This window comes from Falco naumanni, chromosome 4 (assembly GCF_017639655.2).
Source record: "Falco naumanni isolate bFalNau1 chromosome 4, bFalNau1.pat, whole genome shotgun sequence".
Lineage (NCBI taxonomy): Eukaryota > Metazoa > Chordata > Aves > Falconiformes > Falconidae > Falco > Falco naumanni.
In genome coordinates this window covers 47,891,462-47,916,866 of record NC_054057.1, presented here as the reverse complement: position 1 = coordinate 47,916,866, position 25,405 = coordinate 47,891,462, and the positions used below count along the sequence as shown (strand labels likewise).

The following is a 25,405-nucleotide window of genomic DNA, read 5'->3' as shown; positions in this document are numbered from 1 at the left end:
ATTGTCATTCCATATAACAGACAGCACTAATACATACCCAATCACAGTAATTGGAAACTGCAGTGATTTATAACACTAAACATTCACATAAAACTGCCAACATTTTTAATTTCACTTGAACCTCACCTTCACATTTTTCATGTATACAAGTTCTAGGACAAAATCTAGCAACCAATCATTACAAGAAACAGACTGAAAGTCTAACACACCCATGTTAGAAGAAATCAAATATAAAAATTGAAACTGTTTGGAAATACAGAAGTTTTCATTCTTCTTCACCAAAATCAAACATGTCTACTTAAATATGGAACTCAGAAACAAAGGTGTTCCTATATGTGTTCTACAACATCACATAGTATCTTTGCAAACATACTGTATTGCCTTGTGTTAGTATGGTACAGGCTGGTTGGCATGTCCATTGGAGAAATTCCAGAAGGTGCTCCTTCATCTTCTGACTTTTCTTCTTCTTCAATCTTTGGTATTGCAGGAACATCTGATGAAAGTTCATTCAAAATTTTTCTAAAAAAAAAAAGTAAATTATTTTATATATTTGAAATTCCATATCCATGAGAAAATTAAGTCACTGGCTTTTCTCAGACAGATTTGCTAAAATATATAAGCTGCCTTCAAAAAGGAGTAAAACCAAAATTAAAAGTCCTTACCGGTATGAAGGCCTTCTTGAAAGTATTTCCCTACGTTTTTGAGAATCAGTTATCCCTTCTGATTCTGCAGATTCATCTGCAATCGATGCTACCTGTAATAGCAAAGTTTCTGAAATTCGTAACTTCATTTTAAAAAAAAAAAAAAAGAAAGAAAATATTGCAACAGAGTAAAAGTTTATATTTCAAAACTCCTTCCATGTTTGCACACAGGAAGTTTGTGCACTTTTTTATCACTAATTGTGATCTTGGACTTCCTTTTTCCAAAGCAAATCACAAATTATGAGGTTAGCAAAACATAGCCACTTAGATGACATCTTCCATTTGAAAAAGAAAAAAAATCAAAGTGATCCAGGTTACTTTTTTGTGAATGACACCTACAAAAACTACTGAAAACAGATGATTTAAGTATAATATAATATACAATTTAATTAGCTTTTAAACTGAAATTAAACATTTGAAGTATGGAATATTGCACTAATGCGATAGTCCATCACCTTAAATAATAGTATACAATATAAAAGCCTCTTCACAACCACACAAAAGCTATTTTGAAAATAAGTTTATTTAAATATATACATTTATTACACTACCAACACATATTCATAAATACATATACATCACTTAGCAACACTCTACAAGTTTTAGGAACCCCTGACAAGTCCACAATGTCTCATTTTCTCAGACCTTTATTAGCAGTGTTTTCACAGGTTCTTTTTCTCTTAAAATTACCCAAGATGACATTAAGGCCCAGAACTGAATCACACTTTACCAGCAACTATCTTATTACACATGACTGAAAGCAATTATTGAACAAGAAAAACACACTATTTTCTTGATTCATTCAATTTCTCCGAACTACTGGCGTCTAAGATTTCCGAACTGAAACACTGCTGTAAAGTTAGTGTGGAAAATGACCTTTTCACATAAAGACAGACCAGACTGCAGTTTCAGACTCAGCACCGTGTTAAGCTAACACTGAACCAACTTGAGTTATGTGACTAGAAGACTCAAGTGTTTGACCTGGGTGCAGCGAAGCCTTCCCTGCAGCTCAGGGAAGGCAAGGAAGACCTCTAGAACTAATGCGGCTGCCAGGCCTGCGTGCTTGGTGCTAGAAACAAAACCTCCTTGACCTCATCAGAAAATGGCTGGAAGGTTCTGGAAATTTAAAGGCCTGGGTCACCCCAACTCAAAGAACCCTTGAAAGAACTACAGGTTATTGCAGAATGACATTGTCTCTTCACTTGTTAGTTTTATTACATTCCAGTTCTGTGTAAAAAATATTTAATGTACCCTCATTTATTTATTATATTTTATATATATATTATTATTTAATGTAGCTGGGTAATACATAGGAAATAACATTAAAACTCTACACCAGCTTAACAACAACAAAGACCACCTAGAAATCATGAGAGGTACTTCTGCATGTCTATAGATGTATAGCCCCAAACCAAACCAGAGCTGACTGGCAGAAATACAAAAGCTTCAAGAAGTCTGTAAGCATCCTTTCGCGGGACAGACCAATGCTGAACAGCACAGTGATGTTCTGAAAGGCATTTCTCTCCAGTGCCCTATGGCAATGTGCTTGTCGATCAACCTTCAAGCCTCTGGCATACATAAACCTTCAAAACTAAGACAGTACTACACAGGCAAAAGCCTGCGCATGCTATCTCAAAACAGAACTCTCATTCTACAGGGGGAAAAAAATAAAATAAAAATCTATTTGTCTCAAGACAAATAGCAGGAAAGCAAGACTTTAGTGTCTTTAAATGTTCCCATTCCACTAAGGGTTACGCCAATAGCCACAACTAGTTTGTGAAGATGGCCAAAGCCAGGAACAGTCATACTTTGGGAAGAAGGTAAGGAAATCACAAGATGATTTAAGCATTTTAATGTGGAAGAAGACATTTTCTGCATGAAACTCCGAAAGTTGTAATTTCCATCAAGACAAAGATAAATTTAGCATTTCAGTTTGTTCCGATAGCAAGCAACCACATTCACAATGCTAATCAATGGAAACCATTGTCATTTTCTCCTGGAAATCATTCAGACTTCAACTTTAACATATTGCTCTGCATTTGAACAAATATAACTTTGAGCTCATGTTAGTCTGCCAATACATTATACATTACAGGGTGGTGAGCAAGTAGAAAAGTCAAATAACAACATGAACAACCTTCCTACAAGTAAAATGACAGTAACAGAACAGTAAGGAACATCACATAGGTAAGCATTTTTTTCATCCAAAAAGCAACAGCATTACAAGAAAAAATTTTGAGCACCTTCTGGTTTAAAGCTACAACTGTTTGAGGGAGAGGTCATGCAAGTTTTAATATCAACCTTCAGCATACTTTTTTTTTTTTTTTTTTTTAACTGATATAATTTCCCAAGTTCCCCACTGTCTGGCAGAGACAGGATATCAAGTTAAAGCCAAGTTATCTGGAGGAGATGCCAGGTGGCAGGATAGTACCTAAGAGGATCACAGAAGGCTGAACAACCTCTGTACTGGAGTCTTTTACAGCATCTTCAAGTCCTTCTTATAGAATCACCTTATTTGCCATTAGCATGCTCAAACATAACAAAAGCAAAACCCTGGAACCAACTAGTCAGTATTAATCGGAAACAGCTTCCCTGTCTCTATTCCTCTGGCAAAAGGAAGACAGCCAGAGTTCACTCAGTACAACAAATAGCTGAATTCCACTCCCCTAAGATGACACACCAGCAGCTGGCAAGAGAATCCTGCGAAACTCCTCCTTCTGAGATTTGGAGTGAGACCTCTATTTTTGCCTCTAAGTTCTGACTATACTGACTTGAAGAAAAGCATTGATGGAAACTGGGAACGACTATAACATGTTTACCTGATAAAGTTCACTCTGGTAAATTACAGTTAGAAAGAATTCTATTTAAAAAATATTTATTTTGAATACTCCGATTTTACTTCAAATTTGACCAAACCCAACTCTCTTAACATCTACTGCACCGGTTTCAATAGTGATCTAGTTTCAATACCTCACCAGGTCCCATCATCAATACCTACAACTTACAAAAAAAATATTCAGTATCTGGCCAAGGTTTTATTCTTTTTCTCAAATCTCTGAGATAAATGATACTTACATACGCCTTTGTATCTATTATACTTGAAAGCTACTAAGAAGTCTCAAACATTAAAGATAGCTTCTCAAGAAGACTGACAACACGTCTTTTCCTTAACATGTTGATGACTGCAGGTAAAACAGTTCACACAACAGGCGTATAGTCTCCCTTACTAGAGATATCACTTCTATTTGCAAAAAGCAATTTGGTTGACATTTCACAATCAGGTTTTAAGAAAACTAGAGGAAAAGCATTCCTAGCTACAAAGAATAACACCAATGGGAGGCCAAGTCAATTTGAAAACACTGTAAATTAATTCTCTCTAGTCTTTTTCACTATTTAAAAGCTGTGAAAACTCTTAAGCATTTTGCACTGGTCCCTGTTTTCATACAATGGTTTGGGTTGGAAGGGATCTTAAAGATCATCTAGTTCCAACCCCACTGCCATGGTCAGGGGCACCTTCCAATAGACCAGGTTGCCAAAAAACCCATCCAGCCTGGGACTGAACACTGCCAGGGATGGGGCATCCACAGCTTCTCTGGGCAACCTGCTCCAGCGCCTCACCACCCTTCACAGTGAAGAACTTCTTCCTTCTAGCTAATCTTAATTTAAATCTTTCAGTTTAAAGCCATTACCCCTTGTACTATCACTACACACCTTGACAACAAGTCCCTCCCCAATCCTTCCTGTAGGGTCCCTTTCAGTACTGGAAGGCCACTACAAGGTATCTCCAGAGCCTTCTCTTCTCTAGGCTAAACTCCAACTTCCTCAGCCTGTCCTCACAGCGGAGGTGCTCCAGCCCCCTAATCATCTTCATGGCCCTCCTCTGGACTTGCTCCAACAGATCCATCAGCAACTTTAAACATGTGACGATTTGCCAAACAAATGTTTATTTTGAGGTTGCTCTTATTTTTGGTCTTTACATATCCACACCCACAAAAAGCAATAGCAGATGCTTTAACAGGGCCTGCTTAAATCAACAAGGAATCACTTGAATACAATATGTTTACTTATATTACATCTTCAAAAACAGAGTATGAGATATTTGCAAATTTATGAGTTTGTAGACTCATTAGAAACATGTTCACAGAACTTAAGAAAACTGAAAAACTGCAAGATATGCTGAAGAAAGGGCATGTTATTACACAAATTTGCTGTTGTGTAAGTTCAGGGTTCCAAGACACAATTTCTTAAAAGATAAACAGGAAGCATTAAGGAATCGCTACACAATGCTTGTAGAGCTGCTACTGCTTGGCAGTTTGCCACCTTCCCCCCTGCCATTTCCTGCACCACACGAGTATATTTTGCAGCACTGACTGGTAGGAATGAAGAGAAACTAAAGATGGGGTTGAGAGGAAGAGGTATGAGGCACCAAATAATTCATGAAAATGTAACAATAGAAGAGCTAACCTGAACAGCTAGCATGTGTGGTGACTGAATGACTGAGGGCTGTGTGGCTTGAATGACACCCTGGACATGAACAGTTTGACCAAAAAGCAACTGCACTAGCATTACAGCTGGACATACTCTTCCAGCACTTGACACAGCTACAGAAACTTGCAAAAATTACAATCATCATGTTTAAGCAACATGCCTTAAGACTTCAGCAAATGCTTTTAGAAGTGATGCTAAAACAAACTGGTTTTGATGCCACATCTAAAATAGCTTAGTGTGTGTAATTATCAGACGTAGAGATAAACTAGTTTTATCAAGTAAAAGTTTGGTGTGTATGCCCATTCCAAATGGTATGGAAAGCTTAAAATTGTCCCCTAACAAACCGTAAATATATTTTTTTTTCTTTCCTCCAGGGACTTCATTATTGGTTTTTTTTAGTTAAAAACAACTCTAAGCTATCACACACTAAATTTTCTCTCACTAGCATGAAGGTTAGGAAGAACCTTAAGAAATGTTACAAAAATACCAGTATTCACTGAAGTAGTATGGTGCTGCAACAGCATACAGGGCAGAATGCTCTTAATAAATTAAAAAAAAAAAAAATCCAGACCTGCTTTGGTTTTGCTTTGTTTTAGGCAAGAAGTTATGCTTTTCAGACAGATGTCTCAAGAGATCAGAGCTTTTCAGACAGAAAAAAACTCTGTTCAATAAAGCAATGCATGGCTTTGTAAAGTGATTTAGTTTAATAAATTCTCTTTACATATATGTATTTATACATCAAGCAAAACAGAGCTGGAGTGTATCAGTGCTTCAATACAACAACAAAATAAAGAACAGCTGAACCTTATTTAAGCCTAGCACAGCTCAAGAAAGTGTTCTGTTTAAGAATAATCCGATCCCTTTTTCTGATGACATTTTAAGAGTACCCACAGCTTTCCTCAGCTCTTGGCTCTCAGCTATCAGTACTGAGGATGAATGGGTTAAGAAACAGTTAAAACAACTACAGGCTATGAAACAGTTCAATATTTATGCTATTACCATTAAGTCTATAACAGAAACAAATACTGAAGCAAAAGGAAAACACTATGATTGATCCCAAGTTCTGTGTGATGAAGTATCTCTAAACTCAGGAAAGAAGGAGAATGGCAAATATTAATCATACAATAAACAGGGAATTTTCCAAGTAAACTGCACAAAAAAAACCCCTTATTTCAATATTCTGCACACACAAGAATAAACCCAGACTTATATCTAAAATTCTGGTATTATTCCCTTCATAGCTTTATTCTCAGCCCCCAAAGGTATCTGATATGAGCAGTAAAGGTAAAAAAGAGATGACAGTGAGAAGAAAAACATGATGAATGCTGACTACAACAGAAGAAAGTTAAAGGAAGTTTTGTATTTTTCTGTATTTATACTGAAGGGTTGGGGTTATTTCAATTTCAAATATTAAAGACTCTTTCATTCCTGATCCATAAACCATGGCTTGTCCATGAAACATTACTTTCTTGAGACAAAAAAAAAAAAAAAAAGTTTTGTTACTATTAAGATGCATTGCTATCAAAAACCCCAGATGTTGGCTCAAATTAACTTAAAGAAACAATGCTTCTAGGAAACAGAGACAGGACTTTGTCAACATTCACTATGTAATTGTTCAATTGTTATAGGAAACTGAACCGCTTTTCAGGAAATAGAACAATTGAGGGCATTTCTAACCCTGAAATGGAAACAATCATTCTTTAAATGGCATTAAATAGCAACATGTAAATAGGACATACAAACCTTCTTCCCAATAGATAAAACAAATATTGTTATCAGAAACAGATATCTGAGTTTGAGATCTAGAAAGTCTTGAAGATCCAAAAAGTATGACCTATTTTGTGCCAAAGCTGACATCATCCTAAACCCAGACTTCACAGAAAGACCATAAAATCATTTAAGGTGGAAAAGACATTTTAGATCACAGAGTCCAACCGTAAACCTAACACTGCCAAGTCCAACACTAAATCACGTTGTAGAATGTTAACAGCAATTAGGATATTACATGCAGAGCAGCTGCAAATAATTTTATCACATACTTTGCAATGGAGCAAATCCAAATGTTTACAAAGCATGCTAACTTTTCAAAATATTACAATCACAATTTCACCAAACCTTCTGATTTACTACTATCTTTGTGAGAGCTGCAACCTGACACAATATGTATCAGAAAGAACTTTCTGCATACAACCACACACAAAACAGTACAAGGTAAACAGTTTATGAGTTTCTTTTTAGTACACAATGGGTCAGGCACAAATAATCAGGAAGTAATCCAGTACTCAAGATTAAGAAACATTACATTCATTTAAAAGCTCCTTATTCAGTATAAGCACAGAAGAAAAAAAAAGAAACACTCAGCTAATACCCTTTTAGACTAAAGTTTACAGTATCACAGGAGAAATTGTTCCCATTAATTCAGATAATAGACTAAATGGGGGTGCAGGGTTAAGGGAAGTGGAGACAGTAGTATTTTAAAACTGGATCAAACCAACAGTGATTGGTTTCTTCATTTGTATCTCTTTTAAACAGCTCCGTTTGGTTTGATCACTGTTCGCTGAGTTTCCGCAAATGTTGACAGGACAAGAGGAAACGGCCTCAAATTGCACCAGAGGAGGTTTAGACTGGATGTTAAGATTCCTTTTTATCAGGTTTGTTTTCTATAACCAAGACTGAAAAAGATCTTTCCAATTTCATATTTGGCTTCTCCTTTTATAAATTATTAATTATTTATTTATTAATAATGAGAAAGTATTAATATTTTTTTATTCACATTTCCCTTTGCTTTGTTTTAAAATTGCATATTCCCATGTTAAGCAAAACACTAGAACCTTTTGACGCTACCATGCATAAATGCTGACTGAAACGAACTTGGCAAAAACCCTACTTTCTGACATCAGCGATGAGCAATGCTACCTTTAACATCATTACTTCAAGGGCTGTCTGGCACAATGGCTGGAAACAATCCACAGAAGCGACTCAGGAACATAGCGGGTGAGGGGAGGCTTAACACATTAAACCCTTGCGCTGTTTAACCAAGTGCTATGTCCCTGGCAATGGCAAAGAGACTTAAGATGCTGAAATGTCCTTCTGGGTTCTATCCTTTTAGGTAAGCAACAGCCAAGTCTAATAGCTTCAACAAATAACAACCATGCGTTCTGCCACAGCAGTACGGTCCCATACTTCATACGGTTGGAAATATAAGTGCTCCCTCTTCCAAGAGGGGAGAGAAAAGTAGCCAGCAAAAAAAGACCATGAACTATCTTCATACTGAGGCACATTCTTTCAGAGAAAGAGGTTATTCATCAGTTATCTGACTTCAAGATGCCTTGTCCATCTGAACAATTACTCTGTGGATGTACGCACTCCTGTCACCCAATGTCAGATAACTTCTCCCTATCAAAGTACTACAGATATGAAATATGCAGTACACAGCTCCACCTAATTTCTGTCCCTGCTGTAGAATCTAAACAATACAAGGTCTCCAGAAGTAAAGTAAAAGTACTTTTGAAAAAGGCAAAGGCAAACCCATCCTGGATTCATCTAATAAAAGAGCAAAGGACTCACCACACTCAGGCACCAAGTAGCCTCTATGAGGAAAAGCTGAAGGCAAGGAAGTTTTGGTCAACTCCAAAGCTAACGCCAAAAAAGCTGCACACAGTTTTAATGAAGACAAGGTCAGACTGACTGCAGCGATTTGGTGACAGCATACCCTTGAGGAAGCACAAAATGGTAACAAGGCTGCAAGCTTATAATCCTCAAACACCAGCTTTGCTAAATATCCTGGACTCGCATTTGGCAGGCTGGTTTTAGAGCTGCAATGGCCTCGCAAACTTCTACAGCACTCAATCTGTTGGGAGCAAGCTTTAACACAAAGTTTTAAGCTGAGAGCCCACAAGGAGAATACCTTTTAAGTGCTAAACCTCAGCAGTCCCAGCTTGCAATGGCTGTGCACTCCAGGCTCTGGAAAACTCCCTCTGCTCTCTTACAGCACCTCTCACACTGTAACTCCTGACCCATGGCCAGTTCATGGCCAGCACCAAGGTGTCAACCAATGCTATCTCAGGCCAAGACAGCGGACAGCTCTACTGATAGAACATGACAAAGTTCACAAAAAAGTGATTCAAAGAAGAACCCATTAAGGATGTAAGATTAAAAAACCAACCAAACAAAAACAAACCCATAACTGAAAGTATTTTTGTCAAATCTGAAAAAGGTCTTAAGTACATTGCTCTTATGTTGATAGTTGTATTTTGTGCAGCTGAGCACAGGGCAACACAATGCAACATGGACTCTAGAAATCCTGCAAAAGGTATGTCTAATTTCTCTTTGAATATCAATGCAGATATAACTGTTCCAAGACACAAGTCTGACTGTCATCAACATTATCAGAATATTCCAATGCAAATTAACTTCCTTTTAAAACCAGCCCTATATTTATTAATCTAAGATCTGTGCATGTGAGACAGAACCCATGGAGCCCCATCTCAAAACTGGCTGAGAAATCTTCCACTTTGCACTTTTGTTCTTCCTTGAAGAGAAGGCGTCAAACTTGTGTACAGGTGTTCTGTACACTTCCAACAGCTTCTAAAGACAACCACCAAATTTTTTACAAATTTGTATTTTCTTACCCAATTCTTTTGGTGTATGGATCACCAAATTAATACCGTGTCAATTCCTTTAACTGGCTGAAAGTAAGGGATGCAAGAAATTAAACTATAAATGCCATCTTATTCTGCATTAATTTATTTTATTTTTAAAATAACCCTTTAAAGACCTCAAGTGTCGATTTTGCCTCAATGGATGAAATAGGCATCTCATTTTTGCTAATGCCTAATTTACTAATTTTTGCTTTTGCAGAAAAAGTAATTTTATTTTCAGCACCAAAAAACTGCATGAGTATATAGCAGTATCTATTACACAAGCCAGGGGGGAAAAAAAAAAACCCAAAACTATATTCGCTCTACTAATACTGTATAATAAGTACTCCTTAGCATTGGAGGTTAGTGCATCACACCACAATGCTCCAGCCCAGACATTCTTAATGTATCCTCTCCCTTCCAACAGAGGAGACTACATTAAGAATGCTTCAGCACAAAACAATGCAAAATAATGTCTGCCATCTAAAAATTACCACCTTATTGAACATCTTGTCCACCTTTTCAAAACTAAATGGCAAGTATTTCTTTAAAAATCCTGAATTCCAGAGAAAGGAAAAACAAACCCACAAAAAAACCCACAAAACACCCACCTCATATGGAGTTGCATCCCTCAGCATTTTTCTAGTCAGTCCCTGGCCAGTCATAATTAAACAAAAAACCCTGAGCAAATAAAAAACTGTGAAATGCCGCCTCAATATAAAAAATCTGCACCTTTTTTACTGTGAGGGCAGTTAACCACTGGCACAGATGCCCAGAAAGGTTGTATAGACTCCGTCCTTGAAGATACTCACAACCCAACTGGACAAGGCCCTGGACAACCTGCTCTGGCTGTCCCTGCTTGCACAGGGGGTTTGGACTAGATGATCTCAAGATGTCCCTACCAACCTCAACCATTCTGCAATTCTTTGATAATAGACAGAAAACTACATATTGAGTATTGAAAGAGAGCGTATTAAAATGCTTTATTATGACTGAACAAAACCAAGGTTGAACAAATATTTGTCTGGAAAAAAAAAAAAAACAACCAAAAAAACAAGCAACAAACCAACAAAAACAGCCTGAGATGTTTGAAAAGGAGCCCTCATTTTCAGTGACCAGGCATCCTTTAAGTGGCTGTCTTCTCTTAACTGCACTGCTCCAGAGACCAAAAAGGGAGGAGCAGCTATCCGTGCCCTCTGACACAGTCAAAATCCACAGGCACTGACCAGCACCACAGGCACAAGTTCCTCAGAGGCACCCCGGGTTGCCTGTCCCGTACCAGCAACATCAGACAGATGTTCCAGGTGAGGTCCGGGACCCCGCAGGGGTTAACCTCCCAGTGCCCGCCTCTAGCCCCCACCGTGGCACAGCCTCTCACCTTCTAGCCTGCCAGGCAGGAATGAAAACTAGGAAAGTCCTCCTCATCTTAAGCCAAAGAAATGTCAGGACAAGGCCTTTCAGCAATAAACTTTCCTTTCAGGGCCAGTTTCACCAAAAGAAATGGTGCGACAGTTGAGCCTCAGGGTGGCAAGGGGGTGGGCAGGGGCTGGCAGCCGCCCCAGGCAGGGGGGCAGCCTGCGGCAGGCCTGTCTGCTGGGGGCCTGGCCGCTGCACTGTTTCAGTGCCACAACTCCATCAACCCCACTTTTCTGGACAGCCGAGGAGATAGACACAGACTCCAGCTATGGGCGCCCAGCAGCTCTGACAGGTCCAGGGCAGCTCTCTGGGCCGCTGGACCAAAAAGAGGGACCCCCAGATGTACGCTACAGCCTGTTATCCTGAGCCTTCAAACTGAAGTGTGTGTGTTTCATTTCAGTGCTAACTGACCAAGACCCACCATTACTTCAGTTATTAATTTTAACTGAAAGTCCTGAGACCCACAGCCAGTACAGCTGAACCTTCACACACCCTGCTCAAGCACTAAATGCCAATAAACATAGAAACTTTTCCCTGGGGACCCGGCAGAAGCCATCCTACAGCATTAGTGAAAGCTTTGTCTCTAAATCAACATTACACATCCTAAGGGACAAAATTCACAGGTATTTTCTTCAGAGACTACTACACAAGCCAACTGAGTTTACACGTAAATCATCCTTGTAAAGTTTAAATGCAGAATTTGAACAGAGCTATCAAAGAAAGAACAAGTAAGAGGATGACATCAACTGAGCAAACCAAATAAAATTCTTTGTTTCATGCTCCATTCTCAAAGAAAAAAACCCTCAAACAATATTCCCAATGCTGTAGGTATCAAAACCACAACAAATACCATAGCTAACAAAAATAAAAAGTGTTTATAAATATTTTGCAGTTTATTTTGTGTCTGAAGACACAGCAAAAAGCTGTATTCAGTCTTGAAAATATACCTATAATGTAAATCAAGTTTCTAACATACCAAATATATGGCATCAACACTTACTGAGTAATTTCTAACTTCCAATGATGAAAAAATGCTGTAAGATGTTTTTTAAAATCCGTTCCCTTATTTCATAAAGGGGTTTTGAAGATCCTTCTAGAGAGTCTATACAGCTTTCTGAAGCCATAAATCTTCATACTGGCAAGAACACTATTTCTCTCAAGTGCTGAACGTTTCAGTGCATATTTTTAATGTTTGAGAATTAGCACTATGTCATTTTTTATCCATTAACCAAAGAAGAATCCAGGTACAACTACCATACAGAACATACAGAGTATATTTTCAGACCTCTAGACACTGTCATTGGATGCACAGGGATGAAACAAAACAAGCATACCTTAAAAATGTACTTGCAAGAAGATGAAACATGTTCGGTACAAAAACTGGAACTAGTAAAGAACCATGCTTACTTTTATGCATTTTTCATTTTTCTTATACAATACATCTTCATTTTAGGTATGTTTGATCTTTCAGCCACCCCAGCTCTCCATGACACTATTCCCATCTCCATAATAAACATGACCATCTTGGAAAAGTAGGGGGAAACCCCCACTAAAAACAACAACAAACCAAAAATGTGCCTACTGATCACTCTGAAAAGCCTGGTCTCCTACAGGTGTTACCCTTTAACAGACCTCATGTTATATCAGCCCTTCCTTAAATACTACAGGCATAGTTTTCAGTATAGCTTTGCTATGTTTTTCCTATTTAATAACAAGACTTACAGAACATGGGAACTCCAAGCAGTTCTGAATACTACTTTATTGATTCTTATATTTCCACATTTTGACTTACCTCCGATCCTCGGGAAATCTGACTTCGGCCTGGCTGATTCTGAAGGTGACCAGCATCTCTCTCTGGCATAGAATCAACTGCATTGTCATCCGGTTGTGATTCAACCATTTCCATGGTCATCTGCCTAAAAGTAAGCACATACACATCTAAATAATGCAGTACAAGGAGGTATATCAGCAGGCATTGATGGAGAAAAGAGCAATTCCAGACCATTTTATATTTGGAGCAGAAAATATATAATTTTTTCTCAAAACTATCAGATTAACTGATGTCCTTTCTTCCCGTTCCCCCATATTAAAATACTCCTTAATATAGCCACGAGCTCTAAAACAAGTACTTTGGAAAGCTGCAAGGAGAGGCAGTTCTGGAAATGGTTCTCAGGGGAGGGATAAGCACAGAGTCCCTGGGTCCCGTGCAGTGTTGACAGCAGGACTGGGGGTGCAGCACTCCAGAGTGGACCACCAGCACTGTCCACAGCAGGTCCCTTGTGCTTCACATCTCCCACAGCACAAGGCTCAAGCTGATCAGCAGCCATGCGTTGCTACAGCCCTCTCAAAACTCCTGAGATACCAACCCCTGGCTGGGATCTACACTTCAATTGTCTGTGAACTACTCTGGGCTCAAGACCCACAACAATTCTTGTTTTGCAGGTTTAAAAGTAGGGTAAGTTTCATAGAAGAATAAGCAACTCCCTGAGCCTCAATTTATGAGTTTAAACTCCACCAAGAAAGCTTCCAAATATACCTGCTATATAAAAATGCAATTACCTGATGGTTGCTTTTCCATATTTCTTGGCACACTTAGTCATAACGGAAGGTGTGTTTTAAAACAAAAGTTTGGTTCTCTTCGGCTCTCTTTCTCTCCTACCAAACCCTGCACTGAAGGTGCAACATTGAACAGGTGATGTCACAAACATTGCCATGGCAACAGGTCAGTTTACAAACAGAACAGACAGGATAGGGTCAGGCAGAGGCAGGCAGAATGCCCTGTGGGCATGCTCCCACCCACACAAGTAAATGAGGCTGCAAAAGGAAGGTGCGATATACTTGTGGAATTTAAGAAGCAACAGATCTTGCTTCCTCAGGTTCAGCTACTGTAACTAGGGGATGGCAAGCCCGTCTGAACTCAAACTTCAATTATTTCAACTGGCTGATAGTTCTCAGGTCTCACACGGAGATGGAAAAGACAGGGAAGGAAGTCTGCTCTGCACATGACTCAGACTCCTGAATTTAGTCCCACGTGTTAAGTTACCTATACTAAATCAAATTAAATGTAAACCCAGCTCCTTTTGCAGCATATTATACAGAATATTCCACAATCTTTGAGGAGATTAAATAATTATTTTTTTCTAAAAATCACCCTTTTTGCCTAGAATAAAGGCATGAAAATATGAGAAGGAATCTAGTCAAATGATGCAGGGGAGTATTTCTAGCTTATATTCCTCCAATGGTATTCTACTGACCACACATAACAGTACTACAGCTACTGGTTGCCAAGCGGTATACAGTTCAAGATCTTATGGGTTAACATTAGTATTTCTGCCAATAGAAGTTACATACTCTATACCAATATCAATTTGGATTAGATTCATAAGGCGACATTTTAAACCTAAAGTCCTTCTACATTCCTGTCTTGTTAGTTACCACTAATTACCTTCTTCTCTAGATACAATCTAATTAAAGATCTAGTGAAATTAACTAATGCTGAGCCACTCTGTGGAGAATGTTTTCACTAAGCTTTCCACCGTAATTTTCCATAACAAGACATGTTATTAAACCATTCTGGGTTTGTATATGCATTCAATATAACAATAATAATTAAAAAGTAGAAGGAAAAAAAAAGTTCCTTCGTAGTAAACTAGGACCATGCACAGTCTCAAACATGAAAGCTCTATCTGGTTTATGTAAGAATGCCTCCACAAGCTTCAAAACTGCTGAAGTAATGAAAACCCAAGGAAAATTAAATATTGCATAGGTACTGGCAACACATTAATTGTAATCTCTTCCTAAAGATTGGTATATAGTCAGAATTAATTCACTTCATACAGGCTCTGAAGTATTTTCTTCTCCAAAGCCATCTGCCACAGATAATCTAGCACTGGAAAAAAACCCATGTACTTCTATTCCTACTGAATGCATTCCATTGAAATTTTAGCCGGCAAAAGCCATTCTTCATGTTGTAAAAAATTTAGTTTATAATTACTCACTGATTGCAGAACACTATAAAAAAAGTATTTATTTTTACTACTTTATCAGGATTTTTCTCCCAAAGTCTTAATCTGCAGTGCCCCAGTAACTGAGTTAGCAAATAGCTTTGAAAAGAACGTCAGCGCAGCAGAACAAAAGTTATTTCTAGTATTTTACAAAATACAGTACAAAGGACTGTATTTTTCAGATTATCTATGTTAAATCAGAAAAACAACAGCAAGTATTATACATGCCAGCAAAATTACAAGTAAAATTAAGACTTATGACATACAGAAAAAACTCAACAATTTAAATAGATTTTCCATCTATAATTGTGTATATTCTGACTTAACACAAATGACTGCTTATTTTAAATCTTCAGCAAAGTGGAGTAAAATCTGAGAACTTGTATACTGCTTTTAATTAGGTTTTTTGTGGCTGCCATAAAATACAACTGTTACCCTAGAACAGAGCAAAATACTCTTTCTAGAGAGGCTAGAATCAACTTCTTTTTGACAACCTCATAATCCTAGTATGTTTGTAAACAGAGACTTAATTAAAAATGCTGTTCAAATGTAAAAACCTAACTACAGCCTATAAAACTGAAACAAAAAATGACAAAGGGCATAAGTAATTTTAAAAGATACACTAGTTATCTTGGCATAAAACTTCAATGAGTAAGATGACTAAAGACAAAATGTAGCACACTAGTATCATAATTCAGATATGTTACAAAATTATGAAACATCAATAGATGTAACCATAGGGGGGGTTCTAAACTTGCAGGTGAACCTCAGTTGCAGTCACTTGAGCCCACAGGTTTAGAAGTGACATAGCTGTACAGGGCCATGTCAATTCATGTGGGACTGTGCACCGCTGAAGACCATGCATGATAAAAAACCCCTGAATTTCATGGTCCAGTCTAGGTTATCACTGTCTTTAGCACTTTCATAAACTCTCAGATTCCTATAACCTGAGATGTACAGGTTTGTGTATTTCCTGCCTTATCTCATATATCATTTCAGCATCCAACTGTTTTTAATAAATATACTGAAAAATACAGAGCAAGATTATGTTTTTTTCTAAAACATCAGTAATATGGACCATGGTAAGAAATAGTTATTAAATCAATCCAGAAACTACAAACATAAAGTTTCCACATGTATCACATTCAATCAGCCTACATTGCAAGCAAATTCTAACATATTTATTGCCTTTAATTTTCAAAGTAAGAAAACCCTTTAAAAAGTATTTTAAGTGCTTGGCAAAAAAGTGTATCAGTAGTATTACATGTCACACAGAGTTTACATTACCTTCCTTCTATTTTTTTAAAGGAAAACCAAGCAGTTTAAAGTACATGGTCTTAGGTCCTGTTTAAAATCAGGTAACAAGAAAGAAAAATGTTACCTAGATTAATTATATACAAGCTTTAATCTTATATTCAGTATCAATACATTCATTTCTTACATTTTCCACCTTGGTTGCCTACCATCACTGAACAGTAGTTTTAAATATTAATCTGGATTTTTGAATTAATAAACAAGTTACACCTCTCGTAAAAAGGGGACAAAAAATGTTTTTTCCTAACGTAGGCAGCAGTACCTGCTTATTCCTACACAATAGCAAATACATCTTCAGGATCTGGCAGGAAGTTTAACTGTTATCTAGCTAGTAACATTCCAATATATGTTAGTACACATTTAATACTGTCACTGAGACTGATGTACAGTAGGTCAGTAACAGGTAAACAGGATTAAGACGTATATAGTGCACATCAAAAGCTTCTTCAGCTGATAGCAGCAGCACCCCCAACAGGGCAATACTGACAGGCAGCATTAGCTTGAGGAAAACGCTGCCCAGGTGACCTAAATAACTAGAAGTCATTTACAGCTGAAGTTGTGAACCTTTTCTATTTTTGTCCATAGATAAAAAGCAAAGGATAGCATCCCCATCAAGATGTGTTCTTGCGTAACAAAGAGCACAAAAAATTCTTTCACTCCCCCCTCACCACTATTAGTTTTATAATTACATCACTGAATATCAATATAAATATTTGATGTCTTTTGGTGAAATTAAACTGCGTAAGCAAATTGGTACAGTATTTTACATAATTGAAAATGTGTGATTGTAATTAAATAACCAGAGACATTTTAAAGACAACTTCTTTATTTCAACAATACTTTATACATCAGAGACTGTTTACAAAGGTGGCTTAACACAAAGAAAATTTTAAGGGGCTAAGAAACATGTTTCATCCCTTGCTCCAAACCTCTTTGAAGGCTTTTATTCACAGGGAAGTTACTAGAAAGCGAGGATGTGAATTTACAAACAGCTATTTTGCATTTACTGATGAACCTATGGTAAGTGTGGAAATTATCAGAATGCACTAGTTTAGAAGAGTATTGTGTTTTCAAGTCTGAAGTCTATGATCTGTTTTATTACACTGCTTTGTGAACCACACCAGCCGGCAAGGTGGTCACAGCATTCAGCCACATAAAACAAGTGACAGTGCAACAGACCAGATTCTGAAAGTGTAATTTTTCTGGTTTCAGTATCAGAATACTGTTTCTTGTGTCTCCTAAACTATGTTTCCTCATTTTCTTCCCCATCCTTTTCTTCCTAGAATATCTTAACAAAGCCCTCAACGAAAATCTAAAAACCCAGCCTGCCATTACTGTAAGCACAAGCATGCTGCCCATCACGCTGCATCTGCCACCTCAATAACCCAGATAGTACAACGCTGAGTCTGCTATAAAAAGGCCACACGGTCCCTGTTCAGACCAGTTCCTGAATAGGTAAGAGGATCATTTAAGCACCAGTATCTGTGGAATCATGTAACATGCATCTCCACTCAGCGCCGAGTAAGGTGCTGACATGGCAGTGGTGGATGTAGACTAACCCAGAGCAAGGCCCGGGGCTCGGGAAGCCCACTGTCGTCATCTCCCACCTCTTTTCCTGTCCCAGCACGGAAAACCCTACAGGCAAGGATGTGACCAGGGCTACGGGACTAAGGGGAAAACGCCACCGGGTACCACGGCCGACCCCCTCCCGCGGCCAGCGCTCTCCCCGCCGGCAGCCGGGTCAGCACCCCGGAGGCCGCCGGGACCTGCCGTGCCGGGGCTCCCAGACCGCAGCGGGAAGCTCGCAGCCCCGTCCCCTCCCTCGCCGGCCGCCGACAGGCGAGTCGAGCCGCTCTCCCTCCCCAGCCTCCCTCTGGAGGCAAGGCCCGAGCCACCGCCTGCCAGGGCCCGGCGGGCACCTCGGCTCCCGGCCCACGACGGAGCGAGGCACCCCACACGCCCCTTCCCAGGCTGCGAAGACGTCTCGGGGCCGCCCGGCAGACCCGTGCCGGGCCGCCGGCCTGCGCCGCCCTCCCTGGGCGCAGCGCGCTCCCGGCCGGCGGCGGGGACGCGCCTCCACTCCCTCCTGCGCGCTCCCGGCGGCAGGGGCTGAGCCGAGCGGCACAGCGCCCCCCTACCCTGCCTTACCCTGCCCTGCCCTACCCTGCCCTGCCCTGCCCTCCGCGCTGCCGGGGCCGGCCGCTGCCCTCTGCGCTCCCCCGCTCCCGGCCCGCGGGGGGTCGGACTGCGCGCACACGTGTCCCCGCCCCCTCCCGCACTCACCCGCCGCCCTGTACGTGCTGCCCCCGTCACAGTGGGTGGGGGGGATTGGGCCGGGCGGAGCCGCACGTCGGCCTCACGTCAGCGCTGATGCAGCCGCGCCGCCGCGGGGGCGCTGAGGAAATGGCGTCTGCGGTGACTCCCAGCCCCAGCGGCCGCGGAAAGGGGAGGAGCCGGGGCTCGGGCGGCGCCGCCGGTTGGCTACGGGGCGCCCAACGGCTGGCGCGTTGGCCAACCGCCGCCGCGGGGCTACCGGCGGCGCCTCTCATTGGCCGGGGGGCGGGACGAGCCGGCTGGTGTGGGGGAGGGGCGGCCCCACCGCTGCCGGCGGGGGGCGGTGGTGGCCCGCGTAGCTCCTGGCGGAGGTCGTACGGAGCCGTGCGCAGCCGGGGGGGCCGGGCTGCTTCGGCCGGGCCGGGGGGGTGGTTCCGCTCTTCGGTGCCCCAGGGGTGCGGTAGCGGCGCCGTGCCGTGCCGGCTGGGCCTCCTCGATAAGGGTGACTGGGTGGGCCGCGCCGGCGCCGGGGGAGAGGCCTGCCCGCGTGGCCCAGCTGAGGCAGGGCTGGCGCCATCCCCGGGAAGGGGGCGCCGCATAGGCCGCAGGCGGCCCCCGTGGCGGTGCCGCACAGTGAGGGACAGGGAACCTTGCAGGCAGCCGGGCGGTGGGACAGCCAGCAGCAGCAAGGCCCCGCCGCGGAGCTACTGCCCGCAGCTGGTGTAAATCCTTGTATTTACTGAAAGCACATCCCTCGTATCAGTTATTCCTAATACGGCGGCTCTTTCTCTTTGAAGTGTGACATCTATTTCGTATGTATTCGGCTAAATAAATCAGAAATTGCCCAGAGATAAGGAACAGGAGCTAGGTGCGTGTTTCCCCGCTCACCACCACAAGGATACGTTCAAATGTCATGAGTCACGTTTGGTTGGTCCTGTATGTTTGACCATTTCTTGTTCCAGGAAGTATAAGGCACATATTCTCAGTTTTAATAACATTAAAATGCTATAAATGCTTGGGCCCTAAACTCTGTTACTAGTGGTGTTTTAACATCATGCGCCTTACTGAGGTTCGGTATTTTAGTAGTACAGTATATTTTAAATTGCATGTCTATACATCACTTACATCCTGAACTTATGTAATGTTTTTACCCATTCTTACATTGTTAGTGCTTTTTGTCTGTGAGAAGCTATTCAGTAGTGTGCTAAATAAGAATGAGAACTTAAGGTTAATTTCATGTGACTCATTGTGATTGAAGAATTGGAGGATGTGTGTGTCAGGATTGGTGATATGTCCGTACAGGTCAAATATTCGGTCTTATTCATGGAATGAAGAGAACCTGGGTATTGATTTCCTGTGTTTAAAAAAAGCCAAATAACTCTTATCTCTGGCTTCATAAAAGATGGGTTATATTTATTTGCAAAGGTTTTTGCCTTTAACTATTTAAGTTTGTTAATTCGTCTCACCAAAGTTATTTAACACAGCTATCAAAATCACAATCTAGCGCAAAGAATGCAAAATTTTTATCTTCCCTATTGCTTATGCAAGTTGTCAGTTTTCACCCTACATTTTCTTTGTCGAAATATTGAACAACACCCCCTTCCTGTTTTGACTTCTGCTTCCCTCCTTTTGTTTGTTGCATATATTTTACATGTCTTCAGGGTTTTCAATAGGAGGTTCTCCTCCCATGATTAATAACCTCCTGGTTTGACAGCTAACCCATTAGGTGCAATAATGTTATGCCTATTCATCAGAAGACGTGCTTTACTAGAAAACCTCTGGTCAATTAGAAAATATTTGATAGAATAATAAGATAACCAAACAAGCAGACAAGTGTAAAACTACTGAGAATAACTCTACTAAAGCCTTTGGAAGAAATTCCGTCTTTGCTTAGTATACTCAAAAAGCCAAAAGTAGCTGTTGAGATACTAGTAGCGCCTCAAAAATATTATTGAAGGTAGAAGTTTGATTACAAACAGGAGGAAATTTCAAATGACTGTGTTAAATAAAGGAAACCACTGGAATGAGTTAGTTATAAACAAGCTGAGAATTTCCATGGAACTCTTACAGCGTGGATTTGGAAAAGCAGATATTTTCTATTAGTTTTCAAATGTGTCATAAGCAGCTTTGAAATGTTTAACTCAGAATTGATTACTGTTTATACCTCTTCTCTCTGATAATTTAATAAAGTGTATCAGAGGAGTGAGTGAACTGCCAAAGGGAGTTAATCCTTGGCAATATAAAGATGTCTAGCCACCTTCAGCTCTTGATATGGCTTAATGAAGTTGGGCTGGAAGAGGAGGGCAATGAAAAGGAAGTGTGGCATTCCTACTCTAGCAGGGTTGGGGTAGTATATTTTTTAACTGAGAACAAAATGACCTTTGCTACAAAAGTGTGTCATTTTAAAATGGTTCTAATCAAATTGGTATCAATCCCTGACATGAACCAATTTAATTTCAAATACTAAGACCAAAAGCAATACATAAGAAGACTGCACAGGTCAGGATTCTATATGATTGTCATAATTTACGTAAGATGGTTCTGAACATAAATTTGAGATCCAGGCACCTTGCTGCCATCAGAATGACTACCTGGGTCATATTTTCTCTGTAAGTAGGAATGTCCAACCTGGTACTGCATCCTACAGATTCAAGGAAGTATCAACCATTCGGTAGCAGTTACTTTTTAAATAGTTTTTTTGGCTTTGGTGGGCAAAGTGGGAAGTTCTGTAAGGAGAAGTTCAAAGTGTAACTGAAAAAGCACTGTCAATTTCAGCACCCTGCAGCTGCCCTTGGCAGTTCCCACCCGCTCAGTGACATTGGTATAGCTGCTTGGGCAACCCCGAGCCCTGTCTGGGGAAGTAATTAAGAGTTAGAAACACTGTGTCAGGAAAGAAAGTTTCTTTTAACCTGGATGAATTCTTAGGTCTGGTCTGCTGTACTACCAGCTGCGCTACCTCTGCTGGGGAGGGGTAATACATGAGCAGGGAGTTGGAGCAACTTCAGCTGGCACTGACACCAAAAGAAACATGATGGTTTTTTGTAGAGAACAGAAATACTTCACCAGTGCATTTCACATCAATATGAATGCCATCTATGTAATCTTCAGACAACTGATTTTATATATTGGGTCTTCACAGCTGTCTTTTGAGTAGGTTTTTTTAAGGAATAGGGTTAAAAGAACTTGGTGCGTTTCAGTTATAATCTTATGAAATACATATATAGTTTTCTTGTTAAAAAGTTCACAGATTGTCATGGCATAAGACAGAAAAAGGGATACACTACTTATATTGTTTGTACATTTCAGGCATTTGAAGATAATATAGTTTAGGCTGACAAAAATAGACTGGCATTCTATTTGAAATAATACTGATATTTAATATTTTTGCTTTGATTATGCATTATAGACATGATCCCAGTATTGACATCTTGACTGCTGTTTAAATACTTGTTCTGTGATTTTTTTTCATCTTAGAGCCATTTGATGTGTTACGTCTCTTTTCAGCCCATTCCACACCTACACATCCTACACATTTAGGAATGGTGAAATAGAACTTCTAGGTTAAAGAAAAACCTTTATTCAAATTCTGTCTGAAATGCCCTAACTGTTATTTATAAAAAGAAAATGATAACTTACAGGTAATTTATTATGCCAGCACTGAATGCTTAGCTGAAAGATGTCCAGTAGATGTAGTCTCACATAATACTTAATGAAGCTCACTGCTAGGCTTTTCTAACAGCATTCTGTTTTTCTTCACTTATGCAATCTGATATTTGATGTCTACATCTTTGTCTCCTTAAAGACTGCATGTTTATAATTGTTGTCATAGCTCATAAAGTAATTCCTTACCGGGTATATGAACCTAGAAAAGACTGAACTACCATAAAATATTTAGAACACAGATCTCTTTGCAACCACTCAAGTTTTAGCTGATCATTAAATAACCCTACCTCTACTCCTTCATTGCCTCTAAAGGCATAGAAGGGCAAGTGTAGAACTTGTAGAGTGGTCACAGGAAAGTGCAGTCAACACATAGCCACTGTTTTCACAACTTATTTTGTAAGTGTGATGAAAGTCAGAAGTAACCAATATCCTCATGCTGCAACAGATTACTTATCTGTCTGAAACACAACAGATTAGGCAAGAACTACGCTATAATGAGTAAAAAGTATAAAATATAAAATACTGTAATAAATACATAAGACTAATCATTTACCTATTATTTTTTTATAAACCGCTAGCAACACAAGAAAAATATCCATTTCCATTGGCTTACAAATAGAGAAAGAAATGACACACCCTTAAAAAGGCAAAGATTGAACAATATTGTAAAAGGTAAAAGCTTTGTAAATTGTATTTTTTTTCTCAAATGTATATAGGCTTTATAAAAATGTTACACGTCGGTAGGTTTGTAAGTATTTAGTTACGTTTCCTCTCCTAAACTACATTAAGATGGAAGTAAGACTGAGTGACCGTATGAGTAGTATAAGAGCAAATTACTGATCCTTTTATTGTTATTTTTCACTACTGCCCACCTAAAAATCGATACTGCCTAAATTAGTGCTGTGCTAAGGTACCACCTTGACTTTTATGGGTTGTAGAAGCCAGAAGTGCAGCAAGGAACAGCCTTGAGGATTTCTCGGTATGGCTTAGTGAGAAGCTTGGCCTAACAGCTGTGGGGCTTTGCAGCATCTCAGCCAGCTGTGCACTACCTTATGTCATGTAAATAACAGGACTTCTTTATGTGGAAGCAGGTCACTATTGTTGAAGGGAGTATCAAGTACTAATCTAGTTCAATTTTTTTAAAATATCATTACTTTGATTTTCTTGGGTTTGTAATTATTTGATTTTGGATAATAGCTTGCAGTAATGCTACAATACTTTATATCCCAAAGCACAGATGTACAGTCTGAAATACAACATTTCAATGTGGTTTATTTGTGCGTTTTGGTTTTTGGGGTTTTGGGTGGTTTTTTTTTTAACTTTTTTTAGGATTTGTAATCAGAAATCTAATTTTATACATACTAAACAGGAATCACAAGTGATACATTACTATCTGGTATGTCCTGTAGTTTGAAAGGAGGGGTACTTACGGATGCATCAAACCATGCCAAAGTAAACCAGAGTACACTAGCAGCTAAACTGTGGTCACATTATTAATTACTGCTTAACCAACACCACAAACAACGCACATGATTTGAGAGTGTGTAGTTAGATATTTAGTGTGGTGTTTCTAAGAAAAGCTTTATGAGAGGGAAAACTGACACAATTCACAATGTGTTTCCTCATCTACTATTCCTAGGTGAGGACTCCATCACTGTCTTCTCCCTGCACACTGGAGTCAGAATGAAGAAAAGAATGGGGAAACCCATAGTCTGGCATATAACTTGACATTCTATGAATTGCTGTGTACTCATTTGTTGCTTAACCATTTCATGAGAGGAATTATCATAGTGGAAAAATAATATTCTGACTAGGTAACAGCGTAAGGTGGCTGAAATGGTTGAAGGATTGACTGGTGAGTTCAAGATATATGCATGACGGTACTTCTGCTGCGGCAGAAAAGAGGAATGGTGACTGAGATCTATTACATAAAATTTTCTCATTTCCTCTACTGAATAATGAACTTACCCTGTATAATAGTTTCTTCATAACATGAACATAATGTGTACTTCACAGTATTCTTAACCATGTACAATTTATTACTGTTTGTAGAGATCTTTGAACTTCTTTGGTGAAAAGTATAAGGTTTGTATAAAACATTATTTTGTACTTATGAATATTAATGATGTCACTTTTCAAACAACTGCTTAAGTTCTATTTAAAATTAAAATACATAAAACTTCACTATTAAAAGTCTTCTGAATAGGCTGTGTTAGAAGAAGTACACAGAAAATGGAGTTTGCCAGTATGAAAAGCTTCCTGAAAGGTTTAAAAAAATCTCAGGTAGCTTAATGTGAATATACTGTACCACGGGAATGCACATACCAAAACTGTTTACACATGATGGTGCTTTGCAAAAGATTTATCCTGTAGCAAGGTAAGCCAATGCAATAATGTGGCAGGCAGTAATAAGACATCGTGAAACTACCTCACACAATGTGAATGCCATCAGCCATTCAGATAATGCATAAAAGACAAATACATATGCATATATCATATTCATTCAAAAATATGTGATGAAAATATGAAAAAAATACTGAGAAGAATTTGCATTTGGTTAGCAGTCTGTCTGTAGACTAGATTTTCTAGTACTTGTAAGTTGTTTTCGACAGGAGAGCAGAATTATTTTCTTAGTGGTAGATGGTTGTAGATGGCAGTGGAGTTCAAGAATGAAGAATAAAAAATGAAAAGCAAAACCAACTGAATAAATTGAGTTCACTAGATGCAAAGTAAATGTGTTTGGGAGCTTTAAAAAGAAGGAAGGGATACAAGTGAAAAATAATTAAATGGAATGATGTTCAGTATAACAGGAGATTATCAGGCTATTCACAGTGTGGTTTATGTGACAGAGCTTTTTTATTTCTTTCATGTCAAGAGCTCTTAGTTCTTCAACTACCAGTAGTAC

The 25,405-nt window shown here is 39.5% G+C and overlaps 1 protein-coding gene and 1 long non-coding RNA gene across 7 annotated transcripts in view; one reads left to right on the top strand and one right to left on the bottom strand.

Annotated features, from left to right (window-relative positions):
• Positions 1-18,996, bottom strand: part of CREM (cAMP responsive element modulator) — a 35,924-nt gene extending 16,928 nt beyond the window's left edge. The window contains exons 1-5 of one of the 5 annotated variants that reach the window (XM_040589441.1): positions 18,847-18,996; positions 13,805-13,915; positions 13,038-13,161; positions 663-754; positions 374-519 (exon numbers count right to left, since the gene is read on the bottom strand). In XM_040589441.1, coding sequence (XP_040445375.1) covers positions 374-519; positions 663-754; positions 13,038-13,161; positions 13,805-13,845 — 403 coding nt within the window. In that variant the 5' untranslated portion in view covers positions 13,846-13,915; positions 18,847-18,996. Of the gene's footprint in view, positions 1-373; positions 520-662; positions 755-13,037; positions 13,162-13,804; positions 13,916-18,846 lie in introns of those variants that run through there. The other 4 variants (XM_040589439.1, XM_040589438.1, XM_040589440.1 and 1 more) reach the window with 4 other exon arrangements.
• Positions 18,997-19,172: 176 nt separating this feature from the next.
• On the top strand, positions 19,173-24,684 carry LOC121087818. 2 transcript variants are annotated; one of them, XR_005827749.1, is made up of 4 exons: positions 19,173-19,208; positions 19,635-19,773; positions 23,079-23,172; positions 24,140-24,684. It is a non-coding gene; the product is annotated as an uncharacterized LOC121087818 (long non-coding RNA). The 2 variants fall into 2 exon arrangements; XR_005827748.1 differs by lacking the exon at positions 19,173-19,208 and having other exon boundaries at positions 19,239-19,773.
• The last annotated feature ends 721 nt before the right edge of the window (positions 24,685-25,405 follow it).